The sequence below is a fragment of the Hemitrygon akajei genome, chromosome 7, assembly GCF_048418815.1.
Source record: "Hemitrygon akajei chromosome 7, sHemAka1.3, whole genome shotgun sequence".
Taxonomy (NCBI): Eukaryota; Metazoa; Chordata; class Chondrichthyes; order Myliobatiformes; family Dasyatidae; genus Hemitrygon; species Hemitrygon akajei.
Genome location: NC_133130.1, coordinates 161,059,167 through 161,085,635, shown reverse-complemented (window position 1 = coordinate 161,085,635; position 26,469 = coordinate 161,059,167). Strand labels below are relative to the sequence as shown.

At 39.7% G+C, this 26,469-nt stretch overlaps 1 protein-coding gene across 2 annotated transcripts in view; it reads left to right on the top strand.

Annotated features, from left to right (window-relative positions):
- The first annotated feature begins 1,035 nt into the window (after positions 1–1,035).
- Positions 1,036–26,469, top strand: part of gle1 (GLE1 RNA export mediator) — a 50,605-nt gene continuing 25,171 nt past the window's right edge. Inside the window, exons 1-9 of one of the 2 annotated variants that reach the window (XM_073052386.1) lie at positions 1,036–1,205; positions 6,026–6,238; positions 7,955–8,065; positions 12,576–12,724; positions 15,957–16,017; positions 18,094–18,348; positions 20,253–20,466; positions 21,444–21,556; positions 22,672–22,741. In XM_073052386.1, coding sequence (XP_072908487.1) covers positions 1,107–1,205; positions 6,026–6,238; positions 7,955–8,065; positions 12,576–12,724; positions 15,957–16,017; positions 18,094–18,348; positions 20,253–20,466; positions 21,444–21,556; positions 22,672–22,741 — 1,285 coding nt within the window. In that variant the 5' untranslated portion in view covers positions 1,036–1,106. Of the gene's footprint in view, positions 1,206–6,025; positions 6,239–7,951; positions 8,066–12,575; positions 12,725–15,956; positions 16,018–18,093; positions 18,349–20,252; positions 20,467–21,443; positions 21,557–22,671; positions 22,742–26,469 lie in introns of both variants that reach the window. The other variant, XM_073052385.1, reaches the window with a different exon arrangement.

Here is a 26,469-nt window from a genome sequence, read left to right as displayed (position 1 = left end):
ATTCTCCCAATCTGTCTAAGTCCTTCTGCAGACTCCCTGCTTCTTCAACACTTCCTGCCATTCCACCTATCTTTGTATCAACAGCGAACTTGGCCACAAAGCTATCAATTTTATCATCCAAAGCATTGACATATAATATGAAAGGAAGTATTTCCAGCACAGACCCCTGTAAAACACTAGTAGTTGATGCACCATCAATAACTGTCGGAGACGTGAGGCAAGATAGGCTTTTATTAGCTGGAAGAAAGCACCGTCAGCAGCAAGAACTCACCACACAACATCCTGGAGACTGAGGGAGGAGCAGTGCCTCCAATCGCCTTTATACAGGGGTCTGTGGGAGGAGCCACAGGAGCAGTCAGTGGGGGGGGGGGGGGGGGTGTCCAGACAGGTATATGTAGTTCACCACAGTAGTCACCAGCAACCAACCAGAAAAGGCCACTTTTTGTCTCCAGTCAGTCTATTTTCTATCCATGCTGGTATCTTATCCATGTGATCTTATATAGTTTAGCAGTCTCATGTGCTGCAATTTGTTAAAGGCCTTTTTAAGGTCTAAGTAAATAACATCCACCAATTTTCTTTTGTCTATCCTGCCTGTTATTTTCTCAAAAAATTCCAACATGTTTGTCAGTCAAGATTTCCCCTTTAGGAAACCGTGCTGACTTTGGCCTTTTTTATCATGTGTCTCCATGTACCCTGAAATCTCAGCCTTAATGGTGGAGCCTCATAGCTTCCCAACCACCGAAGTCAGGCTAACTGGCCTATAATTTCCTTTATTTTGCCTCCCTCTCTTTTTAAAGAGCTGAGTGACATTTACAATCTTCCAGTCCTCAGGAACCACTAGAGATTATTGAAAGATCATTACCACTATTAACAACTCTCCTTACAGTCCTACTGTATCTTGACGACTACAAAAATTCCACACTCTTTATACACCTATATGACCCTAAAAATAAAGTTGTTTTTCTTTCCTGCACTCAACCGGCGCTATCTAGTCTCCATAGTGATAGGCGAGTGGGTCATGACCCGGAACAGGAAGTGATTGATAGTCCGGCTTATTTTGCTGGTCAGGTTGAGCCGGGTTTTCGCATTTTCTTTACTGAAAGATTATGCCGGCGAAGGATAAACGATGGGAGACCCTGGAAGCGCTGCGCCAGTCGAGGAAAGGGCGGCTGAGCTACGATACGAGCTGGCTGGAGGAGGGAGACGTGAGTCTGGCGCGTCGGGCTGGTGGGCGAGTGGGTCTGGAGCCTGCGTTGCCAGGTTCAAAACTGTCCGGCCTCGTCGACCCCAAACCATTAAGTTCTTCCCTTCTTCCTCCGTCCAGAAACGAGTTGGGCCCCTCCTCCTGTCCCCAAAGTCTGGGGCAAGAAAAACAATATAACTGGAGGTCAGAAATCTTAGTGGCAGAAGACCCTGCGGATTCTTCACCCAGAGCTCAGATTTTCTGTGTTTTTTCTCGATCCCATTTCCCCCTTTTTTGGAAGTAATAAAGAAGTGCAGATACTCATGATCTGAATTGAAATATAAACAGATATTGCTGGAAGTACTCGGAATGGTGTGCCTGTGGGAAAAAAATAGAGAAAATTATTCAGTTTGGGGACTCTTGTTCAGTCTTTACTAGAAATCTCAGCTCTGTTTCTTTCTGCACAGATGCCATCCGACCTGCTAAGTGTTTCCAGCATTTTTTGTTCTATTTCCCTTTACTTGGGTGTCTTCTTCCCATTCCCTTCTGAGTTTCCATGGTTATTCCCCCCCCCCCCACCACTGTTGTACCCGTTCCCCAGTTGAATTTACTTTGCCACCTCTCTTTTGGATTGAGAAACAGTGGGACTGGCAACATCTTTGGAACGAATTAGAAAATTGACATCCAGAGTCGAGAATGGACAACTGGTCTGTAAAAATCTCAATTTGAAATACTGTATATTTTCCTCCACAGATGCATCCTGTCTGCTGAATTCCACCACCACTTAAGCATCAGCAGTCCTTGTGCCTCTCTCTTTTCAGCTACCTTGCTTTCTTTTAAACATGATCCTGTTAGGGGGAAATTTCACTTCAGTCAACATAACTTCAACCCATGTGTTGCTGTTAATGTTTTCTGTTTGCTTCCAACATCAATCACCTTCGTATTCTTGAAACAATTTATTCAGAACCTTTATCTGGTTCCACCTTATCAGTTCATTGCCTCGCTTGTCCACTACCCTTATCAATCTACACTGGGGTGTGGGGGGGGGGGGGGTCCTTAAAAGCCTCAATTTCAAAATTTGTACTGTTTGAATATGTCTGTGACTGTATCTCAGTTACTCTGAACTACTTTGTATCACTCAAAGACATAAGCTTGCAGAGATTCATGTTATAGTTACAAGATTAAGCACTTAAAACTGAGGTGTGTTGGAACTTTTCACAGGGAGTTGTCCATTTTTGGAATATTCTACCCTGGAGGCTGGATCATTTGGAACGTTTGCTATTAGAGGTTAGGGAACTGGCACAGAAAATGAGATGAGGCCTGGAATATTTTGGGGCACATTTTAGCCACGATAGGTTAGATTGGTTTATTATTGTCACATGGAGTTTAATGCTAATAAGTGTGAGGTGCTACATTTTGGTAGGAATAATCCAAATAGGACATACATGGTAAATGGTAGGACATTGAAGAATGCAGTAGAATAGAGTGATCTAGGAATAATGGTGCATAGTTCCCTGAAGGTGGAATCTCATGTGGATAGGGTGAAGAAAGCTTTTGGTATGCTGGCCTTTATAAATCAGAGCATTGAGTATAGGAGTTGGGATGTAATGTTAAAATTGTACAAGGCATTGGTAAGGCGGAATTTGGAGTATTGTGTACAGTTCTGGTCATTGAATTATAGGAAAGATGTCAACAAAATAGAGAGAGTACAGAGAAGATTTACTGGAATGTTACCTGGGTTTCAGCACCTAAGTTACAGGGAAAGGTTGAACAAGTTAGGTCTTTATTCTTTAGAGCATAGAAGGTTGAGGGGGGACTTGATAGAGGTATTTAAAATTATGAGGGGGATAAATAGAGTTGACGTGGATAGGCTTTTTCCATTGAGAGTAGGGGAGAGTCAAACAAGAGGGCATGAGTTGAGAGTTAAGAAGCACAAGTTTAGGGGTAACGCGAGGGAGAACTTCTTTACAGAGAGTGGTAGCTGTGTGGAATGAGCTTCCAGTAGAAGTGGTAGAGGCAGGTTCGGTATTGTCATTTAAAGTAAAATTGGATAGGTATGTGGACAGGAAAGGAACGGAGGATTATGGGCTGAGTGCGGGCCAGTGGGACTAGGTGAGAGTAAGCGTTCAGCACAGACTAGAAGGGCCGAGATGGGCTGTTTCTGTGCTGTAATTGTTATATGGTTATATGTAGCAAGGTATGGTGAAAAAAATTGTCTTGCATATTGCTCCTATAGATTAATTCATTACCACAGTACATTGGGGTAGTATGTACAGGGTAAAACAATAACAGAGTGCTGAATAAAGTGTTACAGTTACAAAGGAAGTATGTGCAGGTGGGCAATTAAAGTCCAAAGGTCATAAGTAGGTAGATTGTAAAGTTGTCTATTGTATTGTACTAGGAAACTGTTTATTAGGCTCCTAACTGTATGAAAGATGCTGTCCTTGGGCCTGATAGTATGTGCTTTCAGGCTTTTGTATCTTCTGCCCAGTGGGAAGGTGGAGAAGAGAGAACGCCCAGGGTGGAGTCTTTGAATATGCTGGTTGTCTTACTGCGGCAGTGAGAAGTGTAGACAAAATCCATGGGGTGGAGACTGGTTTCTATGACTTGCTGAGCCGTGTTCACAACTCTCCAGTTTCTGGTGGCCACGGACGGAGCAATTGCCATGCGAATCTGTGATGTGTCCATCTTATCCTTTATCTTATTAGATCTTATAAGATAGGAACCAGAGGCATTGGTAAGCTGGTGGACTTTCTTGCCTGGTGTGGCCAGACTAGGACCAGTGATGCTCATGCTTAGGAACTTGAAGCTCTCAACCGCATATTGAGAAGATTTAGGGGCTGATGGCCAACAATTGCTCTAATTTTATTGTGTTTTGTGTGATATTGATATCTACAGTGCTGTGCCAAAGTCTTGGGCAAATGTAAGAAAAATTCTGTAAAGTGAAGGTGCTTTCAAAAATAATGGAATGAAAAGTTTCTAGTTAACAAAAAATTTACTAAAAAGAGCAGTTGCAGCATAACAACAAAGTTCACTATATATGCCAGTGATATTAAACCTGATTCTGGTGCTAAGTAAACAGTAAAAAAAAATCAAATTAATATTTGGTGCGATCACCCTTTGCCTCTAAAACTCATCAGTTCTTTTAGATACACTGGTGTGCAGTTTTTTTAAGACAAGCAGCTGGTAGGTTGTTCTGTGCATTTTGGAGAGCTTGCAGTCTCGTTTGATTCTGTCTCTCCCAGTAATCACAGACAGCCTCCATGCTGTTGAGATCAGGGATGTGTGGAGGCCATACCATCTTTTGCAGAACTCCTTGTTCTTTCCGCTGAAGATGGTTCTTTATGATCTTGGCCATGTGTTTGGGGTCATTGTCCTGCAAGTTGGGACCAGTCAGACGCCTTCCTGATGGTATTGCATGATGTATGAGAATCTGCTTGTAATTTTCAGCATTGAGGTTTCCATTAATTCTGACCAGATCACCAACTCCATTTGCAGAAACGCAGCCCCAAATCTGCAGGGAACCTCTGCCATGCTTCATTTTGGTTTCAAGCACTCATCCAGGTAGCACTCTGCAGCACTTCTATGGACAAGCTGCTTCCTGTTTGAGCCAAAATTTTCAATTTTTGACTCATCAGTCCAGAGTATTTGCTGCTATTCAGCACCCCTGCCCTTGTGTTTTTGTGTGTAGGTGAGCCTCTTTGCTTTGTTTCCACGTGACTAATGGCTTTTTGGCAGCAACTTTTCCATGAAGATCACTTCTGACAAGACTTCTCTGGGCTGCAGAGGGTGTATGTGGGTTCCAGTGGTTTCTGTGAGCTCAGAGCTGATAGCATTGTTGGACTACCAATTTGGAAGGGACATCAGTTTGATGTATCTCTTGTCTGCTGCACTCAGTTTTGTGGCCCACCACTTGAGTTTCTGGCCCTCAAACTTGCCCGTTTCTTTGTGCTTCTTCAGAAGAATTTGGACAGCACATCTTGAAGCTCCTGTCTGATGTGAAATTTCTGCTTAGGAGAGACCTTGCTGATGCAGGATGACCAATTTGTGTCTTGTTGCTATGCTCACGCTTGCCATGGTGTAAGAATTGATGATATGAAGGTTAAACTGTCACATCTGCCACTCCCTCATCTTTTGGTTTGGTTGTCCTTTGCCCAGTTTCATTCCTTGTACACCCATTTCTGTTTCAGTTAATCATTTAATTTATTATTTTATAGATGTTTATCTTTGTTTAATGATGCACTGGGCTATATACCTACAAAGTAATCAAGTTTGTATTTGAAAAGTGGTCCATTACTTAATATGCTACTTTAACAAAATACAAAAATCTCTCTAACATTTAATTTTCTGGAAAATGAATGTTTAGAAATCTAAAATGCAGAAGACAAAAAATAAATACCTAAAACAAAATGTATCAAGGATGCCTTCTATATACTTGTGTATAGTAAATTGGGATAGCAATGTAGACGTGGCAGTGCAGATGCTGGATCTGTTGCAATAAAAAACAATGCTGAAGGAACATGTGGTCAGGCAGCAACTATGGAGGCAGAGGGGTAGTCAGTGTTTTGGGTTGAGACCTGTATCAGAAAATGAATGTAATGCTAATTAACCAGTTCAGTGTAACTGTGAACAGCAAAAAAGTATTTATTTTTGTTGTAATGCTAATAAAGCGGTGTTGTGGGCACAAAGGTGAAGGAGAATTGCCTATTTTAAAAGGATTAAGTACGTGAAATAAAAATGTTCGAAAGAGCAATAATTATGTATTTGGATAAACATCTCCACTGGAACAAGTTATTTCATAGCTTTTTAAGTTTTATGTCATTTGGTGTACTGTTCTTCTAGGATATTTTGGAACAATGCCAATCGACACCCAAGCTTTCAGTAACCTCAGCCTGGATACTGGACCGTTTCTCCCAACCGGAGGCGCAGTCTAACACCACAGAGAGTTTGACACCCCTGATCCAGGGTCTTGCTGGAAACAGCCAATTACCAGAGAAGTCTGTTCCTTCTCCAGAGCCACGAACAGAAGACAATATTAATAATAATAATTTGCAGGTTTGTCCCTATTCATTAGTGTTTATAGTTCATTATTTTTGATAATTATAGATAAACAGGTACTGTGGTATGTTTACTTGCTGACACTTTTAAATGTACTTTTTCCATATTACCAGCCTCTTAAAAATTCAGAGCTTTTCCTTGTCTTGCCACAAGCATTGCATTCTGTGATTTCTTGCCATAATTTCTTTTTATATCATTCATTACCAAGGTGTTTGGTCTTCCTGTACCATTTATATACGCTGGCTGCTTTACTGAGGCAGTGACAAACGTAGACAGAATCCATGGAGTGGTGGCTGGTTTCTATGACTTGCTGAGCTGTGTCCACAATCTCCGCAGTTTCTCACTGTCACGGACAGACCGAATGCCATATCAAGCTGTGATGTGTCCAGGTACTTTCTAGGGTGCATTGTAGAAAGGGTGCGATGGTAGCATAGTTGCTAGTGCTATGGTAATACAGCTCGCGGTGTCGGAGTTTGGAGTTCAGCTTCGGTGAGCTCTATAATAAAGTTTGTACATTCTCCCCGTGTGTGCTTGTGTTTTCTCCCACAGTCCGGAGATGTATTGGTTAGTAGGTTAATTGGTCATTGTAAGTTGTCCTGTGACTAGGCCTGGGTTAAACTGGTGGGTTTCTGGGTGCAGCTAGGTGGCCTGAAAGGGCCTGTTCCACACTGTACCTCTGTAATTAATAAATTTAGAAAGTGGACAGGTACATTTGGTTTCTGGAAACCCTGTGGTATTCTTAGAGGGTTTGTGACCTTAGCTCTTAAAATAGTTGGGCATCATGCGCATCTGGTTGGTAACTTGCTGCCTATCCCAAATTATAACTAGTTGCTAGGATAAGAAAACTATCTTGGGTTCTGGTGGACCCTGACAGGAAGCATCTGGCCTTGGATCTGAACACCTCTCTCATACTTTCTCTCCAAGGGGATTGAGCTTCCAGTTTAAAAAAAACTTTCTCTCTGTTAAGTGCTATTTTGGAATAATTGTTTATGCTGATGCTTGTAAGGGTAAAACAACCAGTTTGGAACACTATGACCAGTGCTGCGTGATTTCTTTTTAACCTTCACATTCCCTTGCTGGTCTAATGTTTCTGTGGCCAAGTCTTCATCTCGCAACAAAGCATTGGTACTCTGCATTGTACTTCTATAATGCCAATAAACTGCCTTGTGAACTTAAGCAAGTATTTTTTTTCTAAATTGTCTGTACTTTTAAAAAAAATCTGTAAATTTTAAAGCAAACTCTTGGAGTCAAAAATTAATTTGTCCATGAAGCTGAGGATTGTGGTTTACCTTTTAAAATGCTACCTTTGTGTAGTGTTAGGACCAGCTTTTAAAATTGCAGTTTCTATCTATGTACGACATTGTTCCTTATGCTTTCTCTGGACACATGGCTAACCCTACTGAGCTTCACGTCTCCCACTGCATAAACTTTGAGCCTATCTATAAATCTGCTGTACGTATCCTATCTCAATTCAATTCCATTTCATGAATCACTCATTTTTGTTGAAGGTTCTACTCTACAATACCTTATTTTTAAAATTATATCCTTGTTTTCAAATCTTTTATACTTTGACCTACCGAGTGTTGAATTTAGTTTAATGACATTTCTGTGAATTACCTTGGAATGTTTTAATATGTTAAAGATGCTATATAAAAAGTTCAATTAGAACAATATGCTCTATCATCATTTAATTTCTCTTTCTATTTTTAGCAGTTGGTGCAGGAATTGACTCCAGAACGTACACTTCTGCTGCTTTCACCAGAAGCCACTGAAATTGAAGGTTATGTTAAAATGTACGAGGGACTCCATAGATTTAGAGGCCAGGTGAGAAATGGAAAATAAAAGTATTGCTTGTGCTTTAAGATGCTGAATATTTGGATGAGTAGTGCAGCAAGTGGTCTGCCACAACTGGGAATGCTGCTAGGTCATTGAAGCAGTTCATTTCTGGGTCTTCGGGTACCTATGAATATCAGACCAAAAACATCTAAAGGGTTATAGGTATAGGTCCTATTGTCTTTGATGTTTTTTGTCTATTAATAAGATTCTGACTGTTATTCTGCCTCAACTTTCCAATCCCCAGTTTTGTTTCTCTAAAAATTCATGAATCTTAACATTTTCTATGACTAGCATTTACTTGGGGCTATTTTGTCATTCTGCTGGGGTTTGCAGGCAACAAGTCCTTTGTGCAATATGTATTGTTTTTTTCTGAAATGCTTAGTGCTGGAAAAATATTTGTGAGATTAAATCCCAGCAGTTAAAACAGGGTAAGCGTTCTCTCAAGCACTGCGTATTGAGCAAGATAACCTTCGTCACACAATGTCTGGTAATGCAATTCTGGGTGTGAGGAATGGGCCAGTAATTTGCTGGCACATTCCCCACACCTAGAATTATCTCAATCTACATGTTCAGTTCGAGCAAAGATGAGTTTCAGTAGTTTTGTGAGAGGAGATTGGTATCAAAGGAGGAGCTGTAAGTTTGTTTTTTTTACTAATTGAACCATAATTGTCTTGGTTCAAATAAAAACAAAACATAGTAGAAGCACTTTAATAGGTCTGATGGCATGTGGAAAGACAAACAAACGGTTAATGCTTCAGGCTGAGTGTTGAGTGTTTGCAATTTGCTCTTTTATTTCAGATTTCTAGCATTGATTTTTTTAAAATGTCTTACTCTTGGGCACTGCTGTGATTAATGAAGAGCAGGTGAGCTGCCTCAATGACGATTGCACAGTAGTAATCCCATCTATTGTACTGAAGTGCTTTGAGAGGTTGGTCATGGCTTGAATTAACTTCTGCCTGAGAGAGAACCTGGATCCGTGGCAATTTGCCTACTGCTGTAACAGGTCTACAGCGGAAGCGATCTTACTGACTTTTGTATCTGCTTTGGAGCGCCTAGATGACAGTAATACCTCGTCAGGCTACTGTTGATTGATTACAGCTAGGCAATCAACACTATCATTCCCTCAGTACTAATCAACAAGCTTTGAAACCTGGGCCTCTACCTCTGCAATTGGATTATTGACTTTTTTATTGGGAGACTGTTGTCAGTGTGGATTGGTAATAACATCTCCTCCTCACCGACAGACAACACAGGCCCAGCTCCAGGATATGTGCTTAGCCCACTGCTCTATTCTCTACACTCATGGCTGTGGCTATGCATAGCTCAAATGCCATCTCTAAAATTTGCTGTTGACACTAATGTTGGCAGAATCTCAGTTGGTGACAAGGAGGTGTACAGGAGTGAGATAGATCCACTGGATGAATGGTGCCACAACAACAACTTCACGCTCCAGGTCATTCAGCTGAAGAGATTGATGGTGGACTTCTGTGAGGGGAAGTCGGGAAAACACACACCAGTCCTCACTGAGGGGTCCGCAGCGGAAAGGGCAAGAAGCTTCAGGTTCCTGGGTGTCAGCGGTCCTGAGGATATATCCCCAGCCGAACAGATTGATGCAATCGTGAAGAGGGCATACCAGCAGCTCTACTTAATTAGCAGCTGGAGGAGATGTGGTATGTCACCAAAGACTTGTGCAAATTTCTACAGATGTACAATGGAGAACGTTCTGACTAAATGCATCACAGCCTAGTGTAGAGCCTCAAATGCACAGGATGAAAAGATGCTGCAGACTGTTGTGTTCCATTGTGGGCACAACTCTCCCTGCCACTGAGGACATCTTCAAGTGGCAGTGCCTCAAGAAGGCAGTATCTATCATTAAAGACTCTCACCATGTGGAACACGCCCACTGCATTGCCACCATTGGGGAGGAGGTACAGGAGTCTGAAGGCTCACACTCAGTGTTTTAGTACAGCTTCCACTCTGCCATTAGATTTCTGAATGGTTCATGAACTTTATTTGTGCTATTTGTCTTTTGCACTATTTATTTTAGTAACTTGCAATAATTTTGTCTTGCACTATATTGCAGCAAAACAACAAAATTTCATGACATATGATTCTGATTCATAAATTGGCCCCAAATATTCTACTTTTTCAATATTCAAATTTTATAACACCATCTTTAGTATGTCTTCATGATGGCATGAAAACCCATCACAGGGGGTCACTTTGTTCTTTGTGAGGAACTTTCAAAGTGATTGAATAAATGTTTGACAGAATAAAGAATGGAAGCAAGCCAACAGCATCCCAAACCAATGAGTCCCAGATCCGTTCCTGGAGCAGCTGGAATAGGCCAAACCTCGGTCTCCAGTTTTCACACCAGCGAGGCAGGAATGCACAGCAGCTGGCTTATTTCAAGCCTCTGGAGCCAGGGAGAAGGGAATGAACATTCATGAGAGAGCAAGTGAAATCAGCCTGACCCTCACCTCCGTACCCAACACTCAGGCTTCCGATCTACCTGTGCCAGCATTTAAATAATAATATCAACCACTTTGTTTTTTCAAAACTAACTTCTCATGAAACCCCCCTTTAAAACTCCTCTCTCTCATTTTAAACCTATACCCTCTATTTTTTAAAATTTCTCTACCATAAGAAAAATATTCTCTATACTGTTACATCCTATATACACACGAATCAAGCTCAGGCTATCCAATTTAGGCAATCTGAATTTCTCAAGTGTATAGATTTGGTTTGAAAACTATACCATGAGTTTACTAACCCCAGCAAGGAAATGGTTCTGTTTTTCCTTTCTCTTGTTATTTTGCTTCAAAATGAATTGATTTTAAACTGCAGTGGAAGCATATTCATGAAGGCATTTGTTCTAATCTGTTTGGTAATTGCTTCACGTTCCTCTAGCTATTAATTCAAATGGTCCCACTTCACTGCAATTCTGAATTGCGTTCCAAATATATCTCGGCTCTTTGGTAACAAATCCAAACCAATTCTAATAGGCCTCATAAAGTATTTGAGCCTTGTAACCTTGCCAGCTCTGAACTAAGAGCTGGAATAATTTATAGTTTTGGCTACCAAACTGATTTCCAAATCCACTCCCAAATTCTGTGTGCATTTATTTTCTTATCGTCTACATTTGTTTTGATAAGATGGTTAGTCAATGTGCAAGCACAGCAGGAAAATGTTTGCATTTTTTTCTCCTCCTCCTTGCTGAAGGAAGTCAGACTTTCAGCAGGCAGAATTACTAATACCATAAAATGATATGGGACTTTATTAATTATATTTTGGGCAATATAGAATGACATTGCAAAAGGGAAAGCTATTTGGCTTGCTTAGCCTGTGCTGGTACTCCAATCTGTCACTAATGCTTCAAGGTTTCTGCACTGGGTGTTGTTTAGAATAAATGCCTCACTGTAGTTCTTCCTTTTCTGGCCACTCTCCTTTGTCTCAAAAGCCACCTTGATGAATTGCCCCATTGACATTTTCCATGAATGGTTGAAATCAGTTTTTCAAACCTTCCTCGTATATGTAGCTCTGTGATGCATCATGTGTTGCTCAATTTATGAGGAAAAGGCACCACTAACCATCTAATATTTGGTTTCATTGCTTAGTGCCTTGAATGGATTGGAACAGGCCAATTAGCCCACTGTTTTTTTGCTGCCATCTGTGCTCCACCTGACTTGGTGTGTAACTAATAAATGAAATCACTTGTTTATAAATGCTTTAATAAAATTATTTTAAAATAACAAAAAGGATCTAGTGCTTTTCCTGGTGTATATGATGAATAAGCTCTTCTCGGGCTTCCAGCCAGGTACGAGTATTGATTTTAATGATGTTTTCAATGACAAACTCTGCCATCTTCATTAGGGATGATGTCTAGGCATGTCAAGTCCAGTGGTATATGTACTCAACTCCTGTCGTCCGTCCCTCCTGATTGGGTAATCCTCATCCAATCAGGTTTCTGCTGTCCCACCTTATTTACATTCTAATTCCAGTTCTTACTTGGAGGGAGACCTTCATCTTTGTTAAAATTATTTCCCTTTAGTTTTATTCCATTGTATTACTGCATAGGTCAAAGGATAATTCTCTCAGTCATTATGTACAGTAATAATTACACTGGTGTCAAATATTTTCATAGGACTAGGTGAGGATCAACCTGAAGGCACTATTAAATGGTGCAAATTTAAATTTTCTTTAAAAAATTGTAATTGCAAATCTTGGTATGTATCCAGCCTTGTATATTAACATTATCTCAAACTGAGATTATATATGCAATTCTAATGAACTGACTAACACTTCCTTTTGCAACCAATAGCTCCAAAAACAGATTAATCATCTAATCTGTTTGTAGAATCTTAATATATGAATTCAGCTGCTGCCTTTTTTGGGTAGCAAAAGTGACTTCACTTCAAAAGTAATTTGCTAATGGTGAAGCCCCAAGGATATAGTGACATACAGTATTAACGGAATTTCATTTTGTACCTCTTCCTAGAGTGAACTGAAGCATCGCCAGGAATTTCAACAGAAAATTGTTCAGGATCTCTCCAAGTCATCTGCTGAACAAATGAAGCGATTTGAAGAATCACTGGAGCTTAAGCAACGTCAGGAATATGAGGAGATGCGTGATATGATGGAAAAAGGGTAAGAAATTTGAAAGCTTTTGTATGCATCTCTTTGGTCAAATGGCCATACATCCCTCTCTTCATAACTTTCAATAATTAATCACAGTTGATAAATGAGAATAACCCTAAAGTGGCATGTACTGAAATGTTTACCCTAAACTTCCTTTTGGATTTATTAAACCCTCTCCTGCTAAAGATAAAATTGCAGGTTAGAAATAATTAATGAATTAGAAATAAATTGGTACCTATTTTTTCTCAATGCTATTTTAAGTAATCTGATGAGCTCTGAAACAATAGTTTCATTTTGGCCTCATGACACAATATCCAAGATGGTTTATTTATTTATGTATTTATTTATTTATTGAGATACAGCACAGAATAGGCCCTTCTGATCCTTTGAGATACACTGCCTAGCAATCCCTTGGTTTAATCCTAGCCTAATCACAGGACAATTTACAATGAGCTATAATGACATCTTTGGACTTTGGGAGGAAACGACAGCTCCCGGAGGAAGCACATACAAACTCCTTACAGGCAGCAGCAAGAGTTGAACCCGAGTCGCTGGTACTGTAAAGCATTGTGTTAGCCACTACGCTACCGTGGCACCCCATGTTTACTGAGAGATTATTGCCCTGCCATTGGTACAGCATTAAACTAGTGGTCTTTCTGGCTCTTGACTGATGTAAATTTTTAAGAAGCATGCAGGTATTTGTCCTAATGTTCTGATGATTTTTATTTCAGTCAATATTCTGCATCACAGTAACAAAAATGTATGGTATAGAACAGGGGTCAGCAACCTTTCTGCCTCTGTGTGCCGGATCGCGTATTAATAAGCGGAAGGTGGGCCAGATAAATGCCATAAAAAACTTGAAATATGGGAACTATCCATTTAAATACATCTAGTTATGTTTTGCCTCAAATTAATGAATAATGCGTGCTAGAAAATCATTTGTGCTTAAGGTTGCCTACCCCTGGTATAGAAAGAAGCTATTTGGCCCTTCTGGTCATCCATGCTAGGAACAAAATGTTTTCTTTTGCTGAGTCCTATATCCCAGCTTTGGTTCTGTAATCTTAAAGGATAAAGCAGCAAGTATTCGTTTAGGTTCTGTTTTAAACCTTGAGAGATTCTGCCTACCCCCCCCATTCTTTTGGACAGTGCATTCCCAATCCCACCACTTGTTGGATGGAAGAAAGCTTTCTTCCTCTTTCTTCTTGCCATTGACCTGAAATCTGTGTCCCTTCGCTCTTCCCACAGTTAATGAAAATAGGTCCTCAGAAAAAGTGTATGGTTTTTTGCAGGAGAGCAGGATTTCCACGTCACGATCCTACGTCATCATGTGACGTCCCCCCAAAAAGTGTATACATCTCAAACCACCCCTCAAGAAAAGAACACCTCCTTTTCTTGCAGAGTCAAAGGCTGCTCTCTCCTGTTAATTAAAGTTCTTCAGCCCTTGCAACTCCCCTGGTAGCCGGTTTGGTACTGTTACATCTTCTGTGTGGGGCGACCAGAAATGTGTACAGTGTCTGTGATCACGCTTAGTTTTAAGCATTCTTTAACCGGACCAGTGGGACTTTCCAAATGTCTTAACTGCTAATGTAATCACCTTTTTGTGCATTTTGTAGTACTTTTAAGAAACTATGGATGTGCCCCGTCTTTTTTCAAATTGTTTATCATTGCATAACATTTACTATGTATTCCCTTGTTTTGGTTGCCTTCCCCAAAAGCATTACAGTACACTTGTGTTGCATTGTTTGCCAATTTCTTGCCTACCTCACCAATCCATTGATAACTAATGAAGCCTACAACAACTTCACTGTTAATACTTAGCTAATTTTTATTTCCTTGCCACATTTCTATATTTAAAAGCAAGGGAACGATGAGTTCTATTTATTTTTGTGGACCATTACTCTGGTTTTTATTAGTGCCTAATTATGGATCCTGCCTGCTGCTTTCCCATGGATCCTTTGGGCTTTCCTTTTACTAGCCATTCTGCCATATTCGACTTTGCCAGAAGCCATGGTAAAATCCATGCAACTTGTACTCTATTGGCTTTGCAGTTTCAATCAAATTAATAAAACTCTGAACTCGCTTCAAATCCATGCTGTCTGTGAATATTCTGTGTCCTGCTAAATGATTTGTATTGTCCTTCAGAATTTTAATTTTAGTACTTTGTTTACTACTGACACATTTGTTAGTCCATTTCTACCTCCCTTTGTAGGTAGCCAGTCATTAACATGTTTCCATTTATCTGATCTTACTGTGGATATTCAGTATAATCTGCTCCGTTTGCTGCATTATACAGTGATGACCCTATAAAGATGTTTCCTTGGTTGAGAAACAACTTGGAACATTCTGAGATCTTGAAGATGGTCTTTTAAATGAAAGTTTTTTTTTCCAGTTGTAACTAAATTGTCTAATACTAGAGGGTATGCAGGTTAAGATGAGAGGGAGAAGTTCAACAGAGATATGTAAAGCAAGTTTTCTTTTTACACAGAGTGGTGGGTGCTTGGAATATGCTGCCAATGGTCGTGGTTGAGACAAATACGATAGATACACAAGAGGCTCTTATCACATGAACGTGCAGAGAATGGAAGGATAGGGACATTGTGAAGGCAGGAGGTATTAGCTTAGTTAGGCATTTAATTACTAATTTCATTAATTCAGCACAATGTCATAGGCTGAAGAGCTTGTTCTCATGGTATACTGTTCTATGTAATGATGAAAGTGTTGTAAGATGCACATTGCTGTAATTAAATCTTCATTCTATGCACCCATTCAAATTGAATGTTCATGCACTGGAAAAAGAATGGGACTTTCTGCAACAACAATTTGCTTCAGTAATTTCATTTTGCTGCTATTGAGTGTTTAGTTTAGCAGATATTTGGGCTAATCTGACTTTGTATCTGAATTTGTCAACTTTCTTATTTTATTCCTACTAAAAGAAACAACCAAAAAAAGCTAGCATGCTATTGGAATAATTAGATAAGAATACTTTTTTTTCTAAGTTGTTTAGTGACTTTAATATTCTTTCAGTATTAGGTTTTCTATCTTTAGCCTGCTGTGACTGTGTCTTTGAAAGAAGTTTCAATTAGTTCCCTTCCCCCTGATATTTTGCAACAGCTTTCCTTTCGTGTTATACACAGATATAAGCCAAATATAAAACATTTTCATCTGATTTCTGGGAGAGGTTGTGGGGGAAAGAAAGCAAAATGATTTGGAGCGTGCAATCAAAACTTCATTTCTTTTATAGGTCTCTTGAAGCTCAAGGACGTCAAGAAAAGCTAAAGGAAGAGCACCGGCGCAAAGCAAAGGTGAATAGTGGACAACTCTGCATTGTGGAGTTGTCAGTGAGCCCCTTTTTTGGTATGGAATAGCAGGATGCCATTGGTGCTTAAAATCAAGGGGAGTGAAAGAGTCTTGAGCTGTATTTCAGATGATGATGAGTCAGAGTGCAGGAAGAAGCTGGGGAGCTTAGTAATATAGTGTCATGACAGCAACCTTTCCCTCAATGTCTGCAAAACAAAAGAGCTGATCATTGACTTCTTAAAGGGAGATGATGCACTTGCTCCTGTCTATGTCTTCATGCATATTTAAGGCAGACATTGATAGATTCTTGATTAGTTGGGCATGAAGGGATACAGGGGAGAGCAGAAGATTGGGGCTGACAGAAAACATGGATCGGTCATGATGAAATGGTGGAGCAGACTTGATGGGCCAAATGTCCTGATTCTGCTCCTGTATCTTATGGCTTGTATCAATGTACTGAGGTTGAGAGCTTCAAGATCCTAAGAGTGAACATCACTAATATTGCATCCTGTTGCCAACCGTAGACATTGCAGAAAAGAAAACTCTCCAGTGCCTCTTAATTCCTCAAGGAGGCTAAAGAAATTTGGCTTGTCCCTGTCGATCCTCACTAATTTTTATCGATGCACCATAGAAAGCATCTATTTGGATGCATTGTAGCTTGGCATGGCGTGTGCTCTGTCAGTGACCACAAGAACCTGCTGAGAAATGTGTGTACAGCTCAGCACGTGATGGAAACTAGCTTCCCCTCCATGAACTCTCTCTGTACTTCTTGCTGCTTCAGTAAAACAGCTAGTATGATCAAGTACCCCTCCTACTCTAAATATTCTCTCTTATCCCATCTCCATTAGGCAGAACATTTAAAAATAGAACCAGGCTCAAGGACAGCTTCAACCCTGCTGTTATAAGACTATTGAATGGTTCCCTAGTATGATAGATGAACCTCATTACCTCATTATGATCTTGCACCTGATCGTCTACAGGTATTATACTTCCTCTGTAGCTGCTGCACTTTATTCTGATTGTTATTATTTTACCTTGTTCTACCTCAGTGCAATGTGTAATTAATTGATTTGTATGAGCAGTATGCAAGACAATTTTTTTCCACTGAACTTCAGTATATATGAAAATAATAAACCAATTCCAGTTCAACCAACATGCACAAAATGCTGGAGGAGCTCAGCAGGCCAGGCAGCATCTATGGAAAAAAGTACAGTCGACGTTTTGGGCTGAGACCCTTCGGCAGGACTGGAGAAAAAAAGCTGAGTAGTAGATTTAAAAGGTGGCTGAGAGGAGAGAGAAACACAAGGTGATAGGTGAAACCTGAAGCAGGAGAGGTGGAGTAAAGAGCTAGGCGGTTGATTGGTGAAAGATACAGGGCTGGAGAAGGTGAAGTGTGATAGAAGAGGACAGAAGGCCATGGAAGAATTAAAAGGGGGAGGAGCACCAGAGGGAGGCAATGGATGGGCAAGGAGATAAGATGAGAGAGGGAAAAGGAGATGGGGAAAGGTGAAGGAAGGGGGGCATTACCAGAAGTTTGAGAAATCTGTGTTCATGCCATCAAGTTGGAGGCTATCCAGATGGAATATAAGGTGTTCCTCCAACCTGAGTGTGGTCTTGTCACAACAGTGGAGGAGACCATGGATAGACATATCTGAATGGGAATGGGAAGTGGAGTTGAAATCGGTGGGCACTGGGAGATCATGCTTTTTCTGCTGGATGGAGCGTAGGTGCTCGGCAGAGCAGTCTCCCAATCTACGTTGGGTCTCACCGATATACAGGAGACCACGCCGGGAGCACCGGACATAGTGTGTGATCCCAACAGATTCACAGGTGAGTGTCAGCTCACTTGCAAGGACTGTTGGGGCCCTGAATAGTAGTGAGGCAGGAGGTATAGGGGCAGGTGTGTCACTTGCAAGGGTAAGTGCCAGGAGGGAGATCAGTGGAGAGGACTAATGGACAAGGGAGTTATGTAGGAACTGATCTCTGCGGAACGCAGAAACCAATTCCAGTTTTTCCGTTTCAAGTTTGGATTAAGGGATATTGTTTGTTTTTCATTGTTGTTTTTCTTCTGTTTTATGCAGAATATGAACCTGAAACTACGAGAAGCTGAGCAGCAGCGGCTACGACAGAAGGAGTTGGAGCGTCAGAGGCAAGCAGAAAGTCGGGAGCGATTGCGCCGGCTGAATGCCATCCAGGCTGAAGTGTTAAATCTGAATCTGCAGATTGAGCCCTACTTAAAACAGAAGGAGCTGGTTGGACTGGACCTCTCCGAATACAGTAATCGTGGCAATCAGCTGTGCAGCCTGGTGTCGGGAGTTATTAAGCTCACATCAGAGGTGTGTGCATGACATGAATAAGCCCAGTTCTGCTTGAGTTACCAGATTTAAATTTAAATGTGGGAACTGATGGAACAAAAAGTTGCCTCTTTCTTTGTTTTCTGAATCTACTGTACTAGTAAAACATCTTGTATATATTCTGTGAATGACATTATTAATGCTGTTTTGGTTTGCCCAATCTCTTTGTTGTCTTATTATTACAATATTTTCTTTGTTTTTTTTTAAAATTCTTGTACTCTGTTCCTTGATATTAGAGTTCTTAGCTGAGCTAAGATCCTTACTGCCTTTGTCACCTTTTGTTATTAGGGCTGCTCTCCTCTGATACTGTGTAATAAATGCTGATTTTGTTGTCTATGTGGGTGATAGAAGTGAGAAGCTAGTAGCTACTATTGGGTATTCATTGAAAAGTTAATGTGTATGAGGTTAGGCTTGTTTTGATTCCTTCCCACCAACCCAAACCCCATTTCCCACTGTTCAAGTGTATTTGCACTTCTAAGCCTTTGGTTAAAAAAAATATCACTGGAGACTTCTTGATTCCTATAAGCCCAAATTAGTAAAGATAGCTAATTGATGAGGGTGGGGGGGGGGGGGGAGAACTTTTTAGTTTTATTTGAAGCCTGCTGTGCCTTTAATTTATCAGAATTAGATTCTTAAGGCTATATTATATTGAAATTTAGGCTTTTGAAGCTGTTTTCAGCATGCACTTTTTTTTTTGAAGCTGGGAGGAACAGCAAACGGTTTTTGGATATATTTATTGGGTTTTCTTTTAGAGCCTTTGTGGACTATTCATTCTCTAAAATCTGCTCTACATTCAGTTAAAATATTGTTGAACTATATCATAAGTCCCTTTTATTTCTTGGTTCCATAGTCCTTAGGTACTTTTGCCTGATATGTAAAGCACCTTCTGGTGATTGGGGAAGATTAACTTTTTCCAAATGTGCATAAAAGATTATTCTCCTAACCTTGTACTTTCTGTAAGGTAGAATTAATGTTTCATTTTTACCATTCAAAAGTAAATCCTGAGCATTTTGCTCATAAAAGAACACAAAACTACTTTTAAAGTTCTGCAAAAAAATATTGGGAATGAAGTTGAAGTATGAATTCTAGGTCACTGAACATTTCAGGATAACACTTGCCAATAGTTGATTGGTTTCTGTTGTGATGATTATGATTCCTATTCCCGATCGCAGCTCATTGATATTAGAAATTTAGGAATCATTTCCTCCTACAGATATCACAGCTCTCTGGGTTGCATACATCTGCACAGATCAGATGCGAAATATATATATATATATATATATATATAATTATTTTTTTTTTTAAACTGCAAGCCTAGTAACAATTCTAAAATTCTAGTTAGATTACATTTAAGGTTCTATAAGGTTCTGTTTCAGTACTGGAAAGAGGTTATTCTGTGAAGGGGGAAGTACAAATTCACCAAACTGATCTTAGGGCCTCACAAGTTTTATTGTATTCTGTGGAGAAAAAAAAACTCTTACCTGAAGGGAGTTCTGAATAAAGGCCAGCAAATTGAGCCAAGCCACTTGGGATGTTGTCAGAATGTGCATGATAGCTTAAGTCAAGATCTCTCACACAAAGATCTTTTGCATTGGAGTTGGTAATTGACCATTTCCAAATGGATTGTTGTGATTTCAAGGGTAATAGCCGTAAATCTGCGAACACTGAGAACATGATTGAACTTGGCTGGAATGCATGTACTGAGTAGCCCATTCACAAACCTTGGTGTGTGAGTAAATGACAGAAACTTGTAGGAAGTGGGGTTGCCTCTGCCAGTGGAGACATACTTTGAGAATTGTCAAGAGTAGGAAAGGGAGAAAATTACTTTCCTGCTGTTGGCAATTTAAGTATATAAAAACTACAATCTTAATTTTATGTCTTTGTAGGGTGGCTTGCTACAACAAGAGGACATGCTGAATGCAGAGCAAGCTCTACTGCAAATGAGAGAGCTGATAGCCGCCATGAATGAAAAAATTGCTGCTGTAGTGGCAGAGAAGAAGAGGATCAAAGAAGAGGAGGAGAAAGCACTTCAGAAAAAGCAAGAAGTCAAAAATGAAATAGTAGCACCAGCTCCTCAACAGAAGCCACGTCATAAAGAAGGTATTACGATGTTGGTATTTGTGAGAAATCTATTTTGGTAATTCATATGTTCTTATTCTAAGTGTGGTTGTGCAGAGAGAAGTCCACAGAAGTGTCACATATTTCAGTGTTCTGCAGATGCATTCCTTTTAAAGGTAGAAATCTGTTCTGTTGACTTTTTTAAATTTGAGATGGTAAGTGCTCATTGATTTATAAAAACAAAAAAATTTTTTTGAAGATCTTGATGAAAATTCTTTAACTTGAGGTAGGGACAGAAATGTACTCTATAGTTCAGGGATAAATGTGATACTGTAGCAGTGTGCTACACGCAGGGCTGAAATAACGACACGTAGTTGGTGAGCTGCAGTTGCAAAAGAGGTTTATTCAAACTTATTGGCCTCGCTTTAAAGCCTTCCTGTTCCCGCCCTCCCCGGGCGGGAATGCTGTAGGAGGCGTGTATTCACAGTCCCGTCCCGCGCGCGGGCTTTTCCCCTTGCTGGTGAAGCAGGCTTGGCGCCCTCTTTGGGACCGGCCTCAATGCCGGCGCGCGCCACTTTGTGAGCCGGTTCGAGTGCGCTGGGAAGTGGGTCGCCACAATACTGACAAAATCCAGGAAAGTGGGTTTCTAGAACTCAATTGGTTTAAACTCAGCTGCCCTCAGAAGAACTGCCAGTGAGACAGCAACAATTAGTTACTGGATTTGTCTCATAATATTCCTGTTGGAGTCAGTGGCTCTAAAATATTTAATCTGAAGTATGAAAGCCATTTTTGGATCTTAGTGCATTTCAACTGAGTTCTTTTCACTGTGCACTCTGATTGACAGGAACAATTGAATCTGCTTGGTTGTTACATCAATCTTTTACTAACTGGTTATGTTACTTGTAATATAGGAATGTGCATTTGTATTTGTCTTATTACAGCTATGTAAAGAATTTTAAACTGGTGGATAAAGCAATCTGCAAAATTTAATTTGTACAATTGTTATTTTTCAATTATAGGGCTGCAGATAAAGGCAGATCCAAGCACTTTGCAGTGGTACCAACGATTGCAGGATATCTGTGATCAATGTGCAGCATCCATCACTGATCTTAACAACAGCAAGGATAGTAAGGTAAAAATAATAACAACGACTCATGAAGTACATCCAGTCCCTTTAGTGTTCTGAAATTTCTAATTGAAACCTCTCCTCATTAGCATTATGAGGGAATCAAGTTCCTAATTTCATTTGCAGTTGGCGATAGAAGCAGATTGTAGCAAGTGGGTGACAACTAATTGAAATTTGAGTTTTGGAAGGGACAGTTGATTTTTCCTTCCTACATTTGATGTGAATTTTGTAGGGCTGTAAAGCGGTTGCATTGTGGCATATCTGATTCTGTAATATGATCTTCTATTTATTTGAGCAGGGAATTATTGCTAACTAAATAATATCAGCATAGTAGGTATCCTACAGCTAGGATCTGTCTATAATCTTGCACTAGAGCACTGTGGTGACAGTGTATCCTGTACAATCTGCAGTGTAGTTAAACAGCTGGGATATCTGACAATTCTGTAACCCTCCCCATCATTAAGATGATGCTTCATGAAGGTGGCATTCATTGCTAAGGGCTCTCATCATTTGCGATATGACCTCTTCTCATTATAACCATTAGAGAAAGAGCTATAGGAGCTTGAAGGCTCTCACTCACTGATTCAGGAACAGCCTTTTCCTTTCCACCATCAGATTTCTGAATGGTTTATGAGCAGTATCTGTATTCCTTATTACATTATTCATTTTTTATATTTCCTATGGTAGTTTTACGTCCTTGCGCTGTACTGCTGATGAACAATACATTTCACGTCATATGAGTCAGTGATAACAAATCTGATTCATTAGGAAAAATGGCAGCAGGCTCATGGGAGTACATCAATTGTAGGGTCCCATCTATATCACAAGCCATCCTGACTGAGAAATGTATGGTAATTCCTTCATTATTGTTGCTTCTCAATAATGAAACTCCCCACCCAACCAGATTGTGAAATCCATTTGAAGAAGATTCAAGAAGTTGGCTTACTGTACATTCACAAGTGTAGTGAGAGTTTGGGTAATAAATTTCAGTCTTGCCAGTGCAATCGCATCCTTAAAAATAAATGTAATAAAGAAGTCTTAATTGGGGAATAAGCATATGAAGGCAATGCTACATAATCCTTATCATTTTAGTTATAATTTCCTAAATTATACACTTGTAGGTTAAGAAGATTAAAATGGATCTTCAGAAGACAGCAACCATTCCTGTTGGTCAGATTTCTTCCATTGCAGGTAAATTTAATAATAAGTAATTTTTTTCTCTCTATTTAATTTAATAATGCCATAATTTATATAATTAGCCCCTTTCTTTAATTTCTCCTGCCATATTCTTCTCCATGTATAAATTTTGGTCTCATTGTCTATTACTAATTATCTGATGTTTTTGGAATTTTCCTCCTCTTGCTTTTCCCATCTGTACTGAAGTTTATGAATCTTTGTGGAGTGTGGTTCCAGAAAACTGCATTATACTCGGAATATTTTATTACTGTCATAGATGGTTGGATGGGGAAGATGTGGGTATACAGTGATGCCAGAAACTGAAATTAAAAAACAGGAGAAGCAGCATCTGTGGTGAGTTAATGTTTTGCACTAAGTTGATCAGAACTGGGGAAGAGGGAAACCAAGTGCAAAACTCTGCCGCTGTGCCCGGAAAATGCTCCCCAGGTTTTCTGTGTTTTGGATGTGGATTTGGACTATGGACTATTTTTCAGTTTTAGTTTTTTTTTATATATTCTGTGTTTTTCACCTGTTATTTCTTGTGTTTTGTCTTTGTGCGGCAAGAGGGATTTGGGGTTTGATGTGCCTGTTCCATTTTCATTTGTTTTTTGTGTAGGTGGAGGGATTTTGGGGGGTTGATGATCGTGCTGCCTTTCTTTTCTTTCTTGGTTTCATGTCTACCCAGAGAAGAAGAATTTCAGGTTGTATACTTTGATAATAAATGAAGATTTGAATCTTGAACTTTGAACTTCAAGCTCCTTGTAATTTAAAGCTATCACTGAACCTCTCCTAACTCTTTCAATCTCATCATCCAGGAACTCAAACAGTTAGAACAGAACAGTATAGCAGAATACAGGCCCTTCGGCCCACAATGTTGTGCTGACCTATTGACCTACTTTAAGATCTAACCTTTCCCTTCCACATAGCCCTCCATTTTTCTTTCATCCATCTACCTAAGAATCTCTTAACTGTCTCTAATGTATGGCAGAGCATTTCATGCACACATCACTCTGAAGGAACTTACCTCTGACATCATCCCCATACTTCAATCATTGTAAAGTTATGCCCCATGTTAGCTATTTCTGCCCTGAGAAAATAACTCTGGCTGTCTACTATCTATGCTTCTTTCGTATACAGTTCTTAGAAGTGGAGCAATGATTTCTGCTTTACTGTAGTTTTAATTTTTTTTAAATCAGTGAATTAAGTGAATTAATGCATGCCTTCTCACATAGATGGTACCTGTTACATTTGTGTACAAGATGTACTGTAGTGATTCACTCAGGTAACTGCCAACATCCTCTCTGCAACCAAGAAAGATAATCATCTGCAAATTCCCTTCAAGTAGCATACCACCATGACTTCCCTACCCAGTAACAAATGCAGTCTTTCCTGTGAATGCAGTCTGTTTGAGAAGGTGATTCTCACGCCCTGTCAGGTAAAACAGTGATAAATAATTCCATGTTGTGCCTGCAGTGACCTGGTCCTCAATATTTTGCTTTTTTAAAAAAATTGGCTTAACTGCAGCAACACCTTTCAACCAAGTACTAAAGAAAGAAAGTGGCATGATAATGTGTGGAACAGGAGGGTTCATTTGTGGTAAAGTGTAAGGTGCAAGGATTTTTTTTAAGAAGGGGTTTATTGGTGCAAGGCAAATAAAAGTGGTGATGGGAGCATGTGCAAGAATAAAAGATGGGCCTAGAGGAGAGAGAAATCATAGCAGCACAGGTCTGTGCTGTCTGAGCAAATATGAGTAGTGGTTTGGCACTGGCATGTTGATTTTATTTCTTTTGCAGAAGCTGCCAGACCTGTTCAGAACTTGTACCATTCCACTTTTAAGGTCTCCACCATCCATAGTATTGATTTACTACTGGAGGGCTGAATTAACCAGTGATTTTCTGTACAGGTGCACTGGCCGGAAGTAGCTGTGTTTTGTTTCTTAACTTAATTGAGGATGCAGATTGGCTGACAAATCCAGCATTTACTGCTGTCATTATTGTCCATGAGCCACCACCTTGATGTGATGCTGCTGTTATGGATGTTGATATATAGGCAATTCTAAAATTTGGAGATAAATGTTCCAATATCAAATCCTATTCAATGTTTATTCAATGAAATGTTAATTTGAGGTCCCATTTGCTGCCTTGTTTGGAATTGGTGCTATTTTGAAAGTTCTTGTATCCTGGGCAAAGTGTATCACTGAAATAGATTGCCCAATAATGTAACCCTTTGCTGCTTCTGGAAACTTGCCCTACACAATGGCCACAAGAATTAAGATGAGTATTCTCCATGTGAAATAGCAGGCTGTATCTGAATTGTCTTGGTTGCTGTATAAATATCACATATTCAAATATTAGTTTAGTGGTACAAGAGACCAAAGAAGAAAGCAGATCCAAAACTAAGAATGGTTATTACTCTCAAGCCAGTGAGAAATATTGGATTGCAGAGATCTCTTCAATTTTCAGTTGTTTTCTTTTCAACCTGGGGTTTAGATTGTTGGTTCTGTGCTATCAGGTCACTTAACATAAAATGTAATCTGTGGTTGTTGGGGTGAGGTTCCCACTCCTGATTAACATTTTACTTTCGCAATCTCACAATATTGTATTCTATCCTAAAATGTTTACTAGTCAGTAAACTATTTTTGTTTTGAAGTGCACTGATTTGTATTCATTTGTGAGTGTCACCCTATAAATAGCAATGTGATAAGGGCCAGATAAATGCTGGGAAGAATAGTTAGTTAATTTTTATATCATGTCAAGGGATCTTTTGTGTCGACCTTGGATTGTTTATATGGGTAGGATTTAACATTTCATCCAAAAGACTCCTAATACTGCAGTATCAGAGCAAGGCTGTTCACCTGGATTATGTGCTTGAGTACTGGAATGGGACTATAACATAGGACTTTTTGATTCATAAGAATGCTACTCATTATGTCAAAACTGACGCTGTATATCTGATATGAGAGCAGTATAAATTTGGCTCTGGTGCTTGCTAATACTTATTTCTTGGTTCTCATATGAATGAATAAGAGGTGAGAAGCTGTTTTGCTCTCATAGAAATGCATGTCATGATTAAGACCATCAACAGAGAAATGGAAATTGAAGTGGAAGCTCATGCAGAAATCTAATTATTTGTCCTGCTTTCTATATTCAAACATTTGATACCCTGTCCCTCAAATAAAATAGAGGGCTATGGGTAACCCTAGGTAATTTCTAAAGTAAGTATATATTCGGATTAGCATTGTGGGCTGAAAGGCCTGTATTGTGCTGTAGGTTTTCTATGTTCAAAATGTTTAATTGAAGGTCAATATGCTTTTCACTTATTGTTTAGATGTCAATTGGTGCCTAAGGGTCAGAATGCATACGGTGGACCAAATGGCCTGTTTCTATGCCCTGACTGTATAACTGTTTTGAAAACAAGGTTGTTTTCCTCTGTCCTTGTTTAATATTAAGGATAATATTTAGGATAATATTTATCCTTCAGTGAAAACATTGAAACTATTGTTTATCATTGTTTATCACATTGCAAGATGTAGGATGTTTCTGTGTAGGAAAGGCTGCCAGGTTTGAGTTTCATTGGTGACTGCAATTTAAAAATTGGCTCTCATCTGTTTCAGGATATCCTGAAGATATGCAAGGGGCTACTTAAATGTAAATCTGTCTTTTAACATTTTTCCAGCTAGAGAGTTTTTATTACTGTTGTTTACTTTCTGCTTTTAAGCCATTTCTATTCTGTGGAGTCTGCTT